This window comes from Oryzias latipes, chromosome 7 (genome assembly GCF_002234675.1).
Source record: "Oryzias latipes chromosome 7, ASM223467v1".
In the NCBI taxonomy this organism is placed as follows: Eukaryota; Metazoa; Chordata; class Actinopteri; order Beloniformes; family Adrianichthyidae; genus Oryzias; species Oryzias latipes.
In genome coordinates, this window is record NC_019865.2 from 13,794,080 (window position 1) to 13,806,818 (window position 12,739).

The following is a 12,739-nucleotide window of genomic DNA, read 5'->3' on the forward strand; positions in this document are numbered from 1 at the left end:
TTTGGAGGAGAAATGAGATTTCGGTGATGAGCTTAGCGTGAAGCTTGAGCACTCCTCCCTGAGAAGAGCGGATATGCGAGTTCTGTGCAACCCCTAAAGGATGTGGTAAGCTGTAAGATGAGGAAGAAAGTGAAGAGGAAGGAGTGTGTTGAGCTTTTAACACCCCGAATGCAAACAGGTTGCGTTCGGGCCTGCACAGAAACTACCTCAAATCTGGATTATTGCCACTCGTGTTCAAAATGTCCAGTGATATTGTGAAGATGCTTTGAAGAAACTAACATGGAAGTGGAGGCGACTGATGAATCGAGGACTTCCTGGTACGATCAACTTTTTTTCCTTCTGTGTTCCATCTGTTAATTGATAAAACAGGGTGACTTGAGTTTTTTGGGTAATTTTATTTATTTTTTTAGTCTATACTTGCTGCATCATCAGTGAACCAGTTTCTTGTTGTATAATCACAAACTAATTTAGGGTGAAATGAGATCTTTTAGATTATTTTAAATCTTTTTGATTGAATAATTTTATTTTTCTTTGGGAACCTTTTTTCCTTTTTAGGTCTGACATGTCAGGCGACAGTCACACATTTGTTTGTGATCATGCTGGGGTAAGAATCTGCCTTTATTCATTCATTTGAGTTATAAATTAAAAGGGGGGGAAAAAGCTGATCATATTTTTTTCTTTCAGAAAAAGAGAAAACAAGATCCCGAAGCTGTGATAAGAATCATTGAGGTGAGAAATAAGCCGAGCAGCTTCCTATCATAATCGTCTCTGTTTCTCAGTAAGAGGCGGAAGTTAGTCAACTTTACCTTTGTGACCACAATGCTGACTGCTGAACTGACAAAGAAATGCGCATTGTGTTCAGCAGAACTTTTTTTTTTTTTTTTAAATATAAAACCCACTTTGAGCTTTTGTGGTCTGTCCACTTTATTGTCTTGCGTCATATTTGCTTTCCTTAAAAATCCCTATTTGACCAACTGCATTTCACCACTGCTGCACTGCAAATGTGGAGGTTAAAAGGCAGTCATTTTTATTGTTTAACTACAGAGGCACGCTTTGAACCTTCTTCCTCTTCGAAAGACTCACACAGGAAATGAGAAGGCTGCACCATGCAACATTTTAACCCTCTCAACATTGCCTTCTCTCTGTTTTCCTCAACTTTTTCCACTCCATTTTTTTTCTAACTCAGTCCCAATTATGACTTCCAATAGGATGAAGAGGAAGAAGAGGAGGAGGAAATGTCACCTGACCACATGAAAGATTCAGAGGTCAGTTGCAGCTCTTGGAGATTTTATATTTATGTTGTTTATGTTTTTTTTGAGCTGCTTAAGCTCAGTTCATGTGGTTTTCAGGAGCCCAGTAATAAACGAGTCAAACCTGTGGGGAAATCAAACAGCCTCACGGGCGTCCTACCCCAAATGAAGACGCCGGCTCTGAAACGCTTAAGTCAGTCTATTTCAGTAAGGATGCTCAGATACACCCATGCTTTTACCACTTACATTTCCGTTCAGACAGTCAACACCATCTTTTCTTTTCACAGCGATCTATTAGCTTTCGTACAGATGCTCGACCTCTGCCCCCGGCTCTCCCCCGTTCTCGCCAGAAACCCTCTTCGTTTCCACGTCGGCGCAACAGCCAGTGCTGGAGCGACACAGTGGAGAGCCACGACCTCACAGCCAAGGAAATCAAACGCCAAGAGGTGTGAGGCACGGTCGTTTTCTAGTTCAGCTGCAGAAACCAGAAGAATTTCTGAAACCGCTGTGGAATATGTGCTTAAAAACAGAGTATGATGTGCCCTGCACCTTCTCTTCATTTCTCTGAAGCTGCTTCGCAGTGGGGTATTGTGAAAGAGGATGTGAGCTGGCACTAGAGGCTCTACTTCCTTTGCCAAACCATCAGCTGTGAAAAGCTGATGCTGGCTGTGTACACCATTAACCTCTTATGCAACTCCATACGTGTTTTGACTTGTCTGAGTGGCTGTTTGCAGTCATGGAACGGTTTACTTCTCTGCAGGTGATTTATGAGCTGACTCAGGGAGAAAGGCAGCTTATAGAGGACCTCAGTTTAGTGAAAAAGGTACTTGTACATCATATTGCTGCACCTGTGTTGCTAAACATGGAAACACTTGCACGTTGCAGTCTTTAAACTTTCCCTCACACATATTCATCTGTATATGACCTTGGTGTCAGGTGTACTATGATCCCATGCTGAAGTTGGACATCATGTCTGAGAGTGAGCTTGGACAGATCTTTGGGACTCTGGAATCCCTCATTCCCCTCCATACAGGTAAATTCTCTGTTAAATTCTCTCAATTGGTATCTTCCAAGTAACATTTCTCTCATTATTAGCATATTTGCACCCATCTCGATCCCATCTGAGGCAAATCCTCTTCTCCAATCTTTTAAAAATACTTGAGGGCTATTTATTTTAGGTTTTTGGGCCTTTTTGTCTCATGAAGTAGGTAAGTAGGTACAGGTCATTGAGGTTTGTGGGTATTCGTCTCTGCAAAGGCTTTAAATTGCTTCATTGGGGGTTATGGCTGGGACTTTGGGCACCAAAAACATCTTCATCTTAAGTCTTTTTTAAATTGTCTGTCGACTTTTCTGTTGGCTGGTTGTTGAGTTTTGTTTTTTCCCTGTTCCCAGTTTAGTTTAGATTAAGGCCCTAACATTTAACTTTCACCTTTAACTCAGATGGCTGCAAAGCAACCCTCATAGCCCTCCCCCACTTTGTCTTCCTTCTGGTATCAGATGTTGGAGTGTTATAACCAAACATGTCTGTGTGAAGGACATTGTTTCAAAGATCCTTTGATTTATTCAAAGGATGCTTTTCAAACCTGAGCTATGCTTCTATGCTCTTAAGGGCTTACATTTACCATTTATAAGGGCTAATTCAGACTGTTTTTGTCAGTTTCTCCGCAGATTACACAGATCTTTATGGATAGCATTGGTTACCTACTTCTGAAAAATATAATTTTAATTATTAACAATAATTAAAAATAATTATCTATAATAAATTGATCAAAATTGGCAGGCAGTGATATTTGCTTCTCTCACGTTATTTCTGGTTGTCCTCCTTAACGTTGTGTTAACACCCACCAGCCACTACCATAAATGAGTATTTATGGTAGTGGCTGGATGGCTCAGTTGGCTGTGTGTAGAACTGGTGCGTGGGAAACCAGGGTTCATTTCCCAGGGGCCACGATGAGCTTCATCCAGTGTTGACCCTTGGGCAAGACCCTTTGTGCTACTGCCTAACTATGTATTCACAAGGGAGCCCAGATCTAGTGCTGGTCCCTAGCCTGTAGAAAATACAGGGTTGTGTCAGGAAGGGCATCTGGCGTAAAAATGTCTTCCAATACACCTATACAAACCAGAAAAGCTGAAATTGCATTCTTGCTAAATTATCTTTCGGCATGAATTCTTGCCAAGACACAATAGAAGCTTTTTTCTTTTTCGGGGGGAAAATTGTCCTTATATAAACATTCATATTTTGTACAAGCTTTTCTGAGCCCCCTATTTTACCAGTATGATCCAAACGTTCCTTAAAAACCCTTTGTATTTTTAACTTGGTTCATGTTTTCTGGCCTGTAGTTCATCATCATTCCACTAGGGGCAGTAGAAAGGTTTTTTGTGATCATTTCAAGATTGCTGCTTTACATCTCTAAAACACTTTTGGTAGGAAAGGTTTTGCTAGTTTTCAAAACTTTATGGTGAGAACAAGTCCTCTAGTGTTATTTACTTTTTATATGATTTTTTATAAAATTTGTTGATAACTACTTTTTATAATACATTTACACCATGTTAGAAAATATTTGAGACAGTGGGTAAATAGGGTGCTTTTTATACACTAGTGTCAATATTATTTCATCTTAGACTAACATTGTTGTGGGCAAAAACTTACCAAATCACTCAATGTATCATAATTGATACGATCCATATCTAGCAGAAAAAATTATATTGCACATTTTTTAGAGGATATCATCAAAAACATCTGAATTAGAAAGGGGAAAAATTACTGAATTCTTAGATTCAGTGGTCTTCACAGGGTTATACATTTTAAAACAAGTTTGTGCTCATTTAATAAATAATAGAAAATAAACTTTTTTAGGAAGTTTGTTATTTATGTGTCTCTTTATGCTATCGGGTTGTAGCAACACTGATGATCAATTTGCCAAGATTTGTGTACCTTTTTTTCAAATATCCTACTAGATCTTCTAAGTCGCCTTGAACGCTTGAGGGGATCAGAAAAGACAGTTGGAGAAGTGGGTCCCACTCTGCTTAACTGGGTAAGTTTCTCCTTATTCTCTGGGTTCCCAGTATTTATTTATTTGATATTTTCCCTTATTAGTCCTTTTCTCCATAGTTTCCTTGCCTCGAGGCCTATGTTACGTACTGCTGTAACCAGGTGGGAGCCAAAGCTCTGCTGGATCAGAAGAAGAACGAGAAAAGAGTGGAACACTTTCTTCGGCTTTGTCAGGAATCTTCCTTCAGCAGGAAACTGGACTTATGGAACTTTCTGGATCTCCCTCGATCCCGTTTGGTCAAATACCCTCTATTACTGAAAGAAATACAGAAGTGCACTCCTCCGGAGCACCCCGATGAGGACTACTTACCAGACGCGGTGAGTGTATGTTCATCTGTTGTGTGTTTATGCACATTCACACTGACATTTTGTCCTCTGTTCACAAAATAGTGTGTGTTCAGCTATTTGCTTCAATTCATTACAATTACAACTGTCAGATCCAAATTTAAATACAAAATGGAATCTAAGTATGTGTCATATTTTCGGTTTTAATAAAATATGCACAACATGGTTGTTGTATTTTCAGTTGGAATTGATTCAGAACATTGTTGCTGAGGTAAACAAAAAGACCGGAGAGGCAGAGTGCCAGTTTTATCGGCGAGGTCTCCACTACCTTGAAGACAGCCAAAGGTTACCTGAGATTCAACAGTCCCGCTTCATCTACTGCCACGGAGAGCTCAAGAACAACAAAGGACAGGTGACTATCAAATAATTGTTTTTGCCACTATCTGACATTTATTGTGGCCTCATCTGCTACCAACTTAGTAACCAAGTGCCATCTCGCTGTTTGAACTTTTCCTGACAAACGTTTGTCCTGTGTTTTGTGTCTCTGTGTCAGCGGTTGCATGTATTCCTGTTTGAACTGGCTCTGGTGCTCACGAAACCAGGGGAGGAAAAAGACGGCGGACACGTCTTCAATGTGTACAGACAGCCGCTGCCCAACGCTTTGATAAATCTGGAGGAGATTCCAGATGGGGAAGCAGGTGGAGGAGGCACATTCAGAGGTGCATTCACTGGAGGAAATGATAAAGGTATCACACATGATGATTTCAGATTAACAGCTGTTTTATAGATTAAGTGAAATACATTTTTAAAAAAAAGCCTGTTTATCTGAAAAAAATGATTTTTTTGGATGATTTAGAAAAATTTAAAAAAATAAATTTGGATTTTAATTTAAAAGAGATGCCTGTAAATAGTCATAGAAAATTTCAATTTATTTTAAATTTTTGTTTTGGATTACTTTGAGATTCAATTACTTTATTTCTTAGCTGTTATTTTGCTGAGTGAATACTTTAATATTTATTTTGGCATTTATTTATGCCTGTAGCTTCAAACTTAGCATGCTGTTTAAAAAAAAAAAAAAAAAAGAATTCCGCAAACCATTCATACCACATTCACAGAAGTGAGTCCTACAACTTTCACTCAGTGTCCTTTCTTCCCCTTTCTCTTTTTCTCCCATAGTGAAGAACTGTTTCCGAGTCAGCAGCAGGGGGCGCTCCAAATTCAACCCTTACATCCTGCAGGCCAATGACTCCTTCTGCAAGCAGCAATGGATCACTTGCCTGCGCCAAGCCATTGTGCAGTCGCGAGATAGAACGGCTCAGACCAGCCAGTCGCAGCTCTCTCTTCACCCTGAATCTGGCCTGTGTCACATAGCTGAGCTCAGCCTTAGCTCAGACACAGACATGGCAGACCACACCAGTCGCTGACTTTTGGGTGGATTACCTGGACTTACCAAAGACATTTTGGGGTTGGCGGGAAAGGCAGCGGTCATATGGACTTTTTTTATAAAAGATATTTGATACGAACACACACTGTTGCTTCTTTTCTTGCTTTTTTTGGTCGCAACACACTTAATGTGAAATGTAAAAAAAGAAAAAATAGTCTTACTGATATTTTTCCAATTTCTAGTCAAATGCATGTTTACACTTGATGTAAACTGTAATAACTTTCCAAATAATATTTGACTAAGGAAGACAGTTGTTATTTTTGGACTGTACTATAGATATTGCTAGTTTTTTTTATTATAACAGAATATTAAAGGTTTTAAGACAAAAAAAGCCATTGTGTTATTGTGAAATGCTGCAATTGAAGTTACTGCATCTTACATTTGGTGAAAAGCCTATTTTGACTAGAAATTTGACTAATATACTTGTTAAGAATTAGAGTTTGTGGTGAATTCTTTGTGAAAAACTTTTTTTTTTTTTCAATAAACTGACACTCAAAAAAAGAGGCAAATTGCTTGTGGAGAAAGTGCATGAAAACCCCAGGCTATGTATAGACAATGAGATCTACAGTGCACAGAAAAGATTAGGGGTGATTATCCTCCCCTCTTTCTCTGGCTCCAGCTCTCTCTCTTTTGACACTGGTGGCAGGGCAACAGAGTGAGAGGTAGACTTTCAGTTCTAGCCCACGGACACTGTGAAACAGTAGACCTCTCCTTATGCATTTTTAACAGCTCAGCAAATGATGGGAACAGTTTGATAGGGACAGTTTGTCCACAGAGAGAGGAGGTGAGTTCAAAACTCTGCAAATTCCTTTATACTTCACATTCTTTTATGGTTTTTAAGAGCTTACCTTTAATAGCATTGAGTTGACTTTGGCAGCATGTCATTTGTAGTGGTTTACGTAACCGAGTTTGATGAGAAGATGCGTTCCTGAAGGTTAGCTGAGAAAACTTTGTTATTAGGGGTGTAATAATTATATTCCTATGATCTAACCAGATGAATCTGTCTGGGCAAAGTTCTTTATATATATAATTATAAAATTGTTTCATAATGAAGTAAATCGATAAGGATTGATGATGGAAAAATACCATTTGGATTGAGGAAGACTAGAACATAAAATGACCAAGTGCATCATAGTGGACAACACACACGTGATACCAGCAAAAAATGATCAAGTCATCATTCCAGTCGAATGTGTGGAAACGCTTTGAATTTAGCAAAGACGTGACCATACAGTGTGCTAGAATGTTCTAATAATGTCCTGTTTGTATTATTATGATGTGGAGAAACGACAGTGGGTGGAACTTTATGAGAAAAAAACGGATTTGGCAATAATTCTTGTATACTTGTTTGTTTGTACAAATATTTAATTTACACTTGATTATCTTGTAAGAAAATACAAGGAATCTGGAAAACTTCACCTGCACTGTTCAGTACTCTGGTATCTCTGAGTCACACTGGTTGAACTTTTGGCTAGAGATGTCCTGGATCGATTTTAGGTCAGTGAATCTGATCGTTCAAAATGAAACAATATCAACTATAAATCATATCCTCAACCACTAATTATGATATGAATTGAATAATTAAAATGAACTATATTTGTTATGTAACTGTAAAGAGCCTCCTGAAGCAAACGTTCCTCCACTAGGGCGTAATTTAGCGATTTCCTTCATGCAAAAATGTTTTCCCTGAGAAGTGTAAAGTGCAACGTCATCATTTAAAGTAAACAACCAGAATCTGCCCAAATAGAACCTCATCCAAAGATGCACTTGTTTTGTCTGCAGATGTGTCATTCCATGGTTCTCCTGCACCAGAAGAGAAGTACCTAAAAAGTTGGACTGATTCTTTTGCCGATAACTTCCACTTGTCAATTCGGCTAACCTTTTGGAGTATATGACAAGCAAAGTAGAAGATTTGCCCCATTTGGTCACAGGTGCAAACCTCAAGGGCTCCCATTTCCTCAGAAAGCCCTTCTGATCGCTCCTTCAGAGGTTTTTAGGTTCAATAGGATGCCAGGTTCCAGTGGTGTCAATGTGGAAGGCTCTTGCGAGGCTCTTTGTCGAACCCTCGTGTCTCAAAAAGGCCTTCAGAGAGAGACAGCCGACATCTCCCAGTCTGTTCTCTACACATCGCTGATGGGTCTGCTGCTGGTTACTGACAATGAGGTAACCATTAACATCTTAAACCAACCTTTAAGATGTTACTTGTTTTTTTCTTCATGTGACTTTAATTGGATTTTCAAGGCATAAATGTAAATGAAGGTAGTTCTAAAATGGTGCACATCAACTCAGGTGTTTACACACCTGTCAGCGCTCCCTGTGGCTCTCTAATAGGATGAATGCTTAGGACTGACCTAAATTTAGCTTCTCTTGTAATGCTAACAAGATAAGACGGCTAAATCTGTCCTGTCAAAGTTAGAGACACTGTAACAGGGCAAGGTTCAGACAGTCACATCCAGCATGACTACAGGAGAAAATACAAGGACCCATATAAAAAAAACTAAAAATGTAAATATTGAATTGGTGCTGATTTCCAATTGTGCTTTTCAATTTCCAGAAAGACCCACTCGCCTTAGGAAGTGGAAGGGTCGGTCTTAGGAACATAGGCAACACAGTGAGTGTCAAGAAATCTTTCGAATACTGATGTGTTGAGTTGCTTTAGCGTCGACAAACTCATCATTATCGTTCCTCAGTGTTTCCTGAATGCTGTGGTCCAGTGTCTGTCTCACACACGTGCTCTGAGGAACTACAGCCTCCTAAAGTCTTACAAGCATGAGAAGTTCTCCAAAGAGGATGCAAAGCTCATGGAAGGTATTATTTCTCTGCTACCCTCTTCTCCCATGTCCTGTTTTTTTCACTTTGTCTCATTACGGGTTGTTTTTTGCTTTTTATTTTGCATCAGCTTTCTCTAAGGTACTGTCAGGTCTGTGGGATGTAAATGATGGAGACACTGTTGTACATCCTCGCAAGTTCTACAGTATTTTCAAAGATGCAGTGCCTTACTTCAGTGGATACAGGTAAAACTTATAGTTTCTATTATGAAGACACACAAAAGCAGATAAAAAAACACAACTCTTTTATGTCTTCCAGTCAACAGGATGCTCAGGAGTTTCTCAGATTCCTACTAGACAAGCTGCACACTGAAATAAACCGCAGACCCAATGTAAGAAAAACAGGGAAGGAGCCTGAGCAGAAATATGCCAGATTCAGGTCGGCAAGCAGAAATCTAAAAAATGCATCCTTGAAACCTTTCCTTTCTAATTTGACCTCGATGTTTCTTCATTTTCTGACCACCAATAGGATTGCTGAGGAGGCAGCTGCCATGTGGAAAAAGCACTTGGAGAGAGATGACAGCATAATAGTAGGTGAGAAGAAGAACCAGCCACACTGCTTCATCGGTGACATCCTCACTGGATGACAGAGTGCCACCGACAATAACATGTGTCATCCTCCGAACAGAGCTTTTCTCGGGCCAGCTGCGGAGCTCGCTGCATTGCTCGGTCTGCTCTCACTACTCCAACACATTTGACGTGTTCTGTGATCTGTCATTGCCCATCCCAAAGAGGAGCTCTGGAAGGGAGGTCACACTGTGGGAGTGTTTGGATCTCTTCTCCCAGGAGGAGAAACTGGACAAGGAGAATTCCCCAGTGAGTTACCACGGAGCGCACATGCTTTGTGGCTCAAGAATACTGCTGGCAATGCTGCAAGTTTTTTTCTCCAACTATATTCAATGCACGTTGATGACTTTATCATTTTGCAACATAACAATTAATTAGTACTAGCCCATTGCAAAGCATGTGGCTGTATAAATCAAACGGAAATATATTTTTCTTCATAATTAGTTTAGTTTAAAGGTAAACTGCCATGCTCCACCAACACCTACGTCCTTGACAAAAATACTCAAGCCTACATTGTCCCTATTGGCTTTGGATTAAAGCACCTTCTAAATTCTTTTTAATCACTTTTCTTCATATCTGGAATCTATTAGATGTCATAAAGTCATTTTTTAACAAAGTTGAAATTTCCAGATAATATTTTACAGAATTTAGTCCATATCGGATCTGTTGAACAAATTCTGCTCTTTGTGTTTTCTCACGTCTTCCAGATGTGTGAGAGATGTAACCGGCATACGGAGTGCACCAAGCGGCTGAGCATCCAGAGGTTCCCTCAGGTTCTAGTGATTCGTATCCTTGGCAACGACTGAGCCTACATAGATGAACTAGAAAAAGAAACATAGTATTTATAGGATAAAAACTGCTGGATGATCACGCTTAACAATCTGAATCAGACCTGAATCGCTTCACAACATCCCGATGGTCCATCAGTAAGAGCACAGTGCATGTCTCTTTCCCAATCACTAACCTGGACCTTGGACCTTATGGACCAGCTGACTGTGGTAACACAAGCTTGATTTTATTTTCTGGTTATTCTGATTAATTATTATGGGTTAAAAATGGGTTATGGGTTCAAAAATGTGGTTACTGGAAGCCATTCAATGTTCATTAAATAACTGACTTTCAGTCCAAAAAATCCCTTCAGTTGTTCCTTTTGACTTAAGAATTTACATCTACATGAAACTTTTACCTTTGTTCAGTTTAAATCACCCGTTATGGTTAAATCTCTTTTTTATTTATTTAGACCAAATTGTTAGAACATAAATTTCAGTTCAAAGTGGAATTGTAGTAGTTTTTCAGATACTTAGGACTTTTTAAAATAAATGAAAACAAGAACGAGAATGAGACATTGTGGAAACAATATATCAAGTTAATGTTGCTCAAAGGCTTAAAGTTATTTATTGTTATGGAAGTAGATGTAAAATCTTGTAAGCTAGCAGCAGCAGGGTATTTTTTATGAAAGAATAGATAACAAGATTTACCATTTTCATATATATATATATTGCATAGCTGGAAATAATTACAGGGATCAAGGGGTTAAAAAAGACTATATATACCTGTGACATGATTTTTAGCAAAGATAAAATGGCATAATTGGTCGGCAAATATTTTTCTTTTGCTAGAATAAATCCCAAAAACTTTCTTTCATCTAAAAATCACAACCCCTACCTCGACCTTGTAGCATGTGCATTTGCCGATTGTGAAGCCCTAAAAGAGCTTGAGTCTTCGGTTAAGCTCTAAAAAAACAAATGTAAATAGTTCTATCTGGTGTTTTTTTTAATTGCATATCTATATTTGACTCTACAGGTCCGGTTCTGTATGATTTGTATGCTATATGTAATCATGCTGGGACGGTGAACATGGGCCATTACACCGCCTGCTGTTTAGATGAAAATGGCTGGTGTTTCTACAATGATTGCAGGTGAGTTTCTCAATTTATACCAATCAACAAATATTGCACTGCATGTCACAAAATGTATTGTTCATGCAGATACAGCTTTGTATACAGAGGCCAGTGACATCTTCTAATGAGTCTATACATTTACCCCTTCTTACAGTGTGACTGCACTTTCAGAGAACCAGCTTCAGACCAATCAAGCCTATGTACTGTTTTACCAGCGCAGCAAGAAAACCTCTACCACCACAAAATGAAACAAGACCTGCTGCTGGCTCAGGCAGGCAGCCAATCAGAGCAACCTTGGATTTAGTGTCCACAGAAACAAATTCGAAGCTGCAAAACAGAAAAAAAACAAGAAACTTCTTAATCTTAACGAAACACCATCTCACCACAGGGAACATTATATAAGAGAAGCTATGCTCGCTTAAAGTGGGACTGAATTTTGACAATGCTTTTGAACCCGCTCAGTGAGACGGTTAAAACTGTAGCCAAAGGAGTTACCCTATAGATCTCAGGCTGGAGAGAGTAATGTTATGCTCAGGCAATAGAGCCTGTGTTTTACTTTCTAATTCATGTTAAAAAAAAAAGGGGCTGGAAAAAAAAAGTTTTGACTGGATGCATTTGATGGATGACTGGATGCAAAGGATTCAAATGAAACTTCTTTGTGATGTTTTTTTTAATGTATGACAATCTTTCAGCAGTCAAATAATAAAATGCTATTTTCTTTTTTATGTACTTTTTATTGTTTATGTTTTGTGTTTGATAAGTCCCACAATCAGAGTTGTGATATTCCAACTTCTCCACTAAATCTGGTAGATTGGATCAAATTAAAATAATCTAAATGCACTTCCAGAAGTGTCATATGTTTACTTCTATTGATCATAGTACATCAAATAATCTTTTAATTGCCCTTATTGGATTTTTGGAAGAAAACCGTAGAGTCCAGTCTAAACAAACATTTTTTTAGTCTCCAAATCTATTAAATGAAAAGAAAAGTGACACGTGACCAAATCAGAAGTGTTTTTAATTTCTTTATAGCAATTCAAAAAGAACTAGACACAAGACAAAAGGCAAAGACAAAACTACAAATACCTGCAGATCAACAATCTGCATTTACACTCCACAGCTTTGGTTTACTTTATTAAATATAAAATGGAAAAACTATTTTTTAAGATCCTTTAAAAGATAAAATGTTCTTAAAGCCTTAAAATTTTACATTGTTTTTTCATGTGATTGCCCAGATGAAATCCAGATGGAATGAGTTAAACCAAGGTTGTGAATTGGACCATTTAGACTTGTGACTGTGTAATTTAATATGAACAAAAAAAGATGTTATTCAATCTGGAATTCAAAGTATAACATGACATCAAAAATATTAATTTGGATATCTATATTCAATTTTGTGATTAGAAATTCTTC

General features: G+C 38.4%; 2 protein-coding genes across 3 annotated transcripts; both read left to right on the forward strand.

Moving 5' to 3' along the window:
• Positions 1 to 28: 28 nt before the first annotated feature.
• On the forward strand, positions 29 to 6,532 carry LOC101158107 (rho guanine nucleotide exchange factor 3). Its single transcript, XM_004070733.4, has 13 exons — positions 29 to 317; positions 556 to 604; positions 685 to 729; positions 1,209 to 1,265; positions 1,350 to 1,457; positions 1,538 to 1,696; positions 2,011 to 2,073; positions 2,187 to 2,283; positions 4,209 to 4,285; positions 4,363 to 4,620; positions 4,829 to 4,999; positions 5,141 to 5,333; positions 5,764 to 6,532. Exons 1-13 carry the CDS (start codon positions 280 to 282, stop codon positions 6,009 to 6,011), a joined length of 1,563 nt encoding a protein of 520 aa, XP_004070781.2. The 5' UTR covers positions 29 to 279; the 3' UTR covers positions 6,012 to 6,532.
• Positions 6,533 to 6,649: 117 nt separating this feature from the next.
• Positions 6,650 to 12,055, forward strand: LOC101158356 (ubiquitin carboxyl-terminal hydrolase 21). 2 transcript variants are annotated; one of them, XM_004070734.4, is made up of 12 exons: positions 6,651 to 6,815; positions 7,814 to 8,194; positions 8,586 to 8,642; positions 8,722 to 8,839; positions 8,931 to 9,045; positions 9,119 to 9,238; positions 9,329 to 9,393; positions 9,488 to 9,675; positions 10,134 to 10,212; positions 10,317 to 10,424; positions 11,230 to 11,344; positions 11,481 to 12,055. In XM_004070734.4, the coding sequence occupies exons 2-12, from the start codon at positions 8,039 to 8,041 to the stop codon at positions 11,572 to 11,574; spliced, it is 1,215 nt and encodes a 404-aa protein (XP_004070782.1). In that variant the 5' UTR covers positions 6,651 to 6,815; positions 7,814 to 8,038; the 3' UTR covers positions 11,575 to 12,055. The 2 variants fall into 2 exon arrangements, with proteins under 2 accessions (XP_020560359.1, XP_004070782.1); XM_020704700.2 differs by having other exon boundaries at positions 6,650 to 6,815; positions 9,119 to 9,393.
• The last annotated feature ends 684 nt before the right edge of the window (positions 12,056 to 12,739 follow it).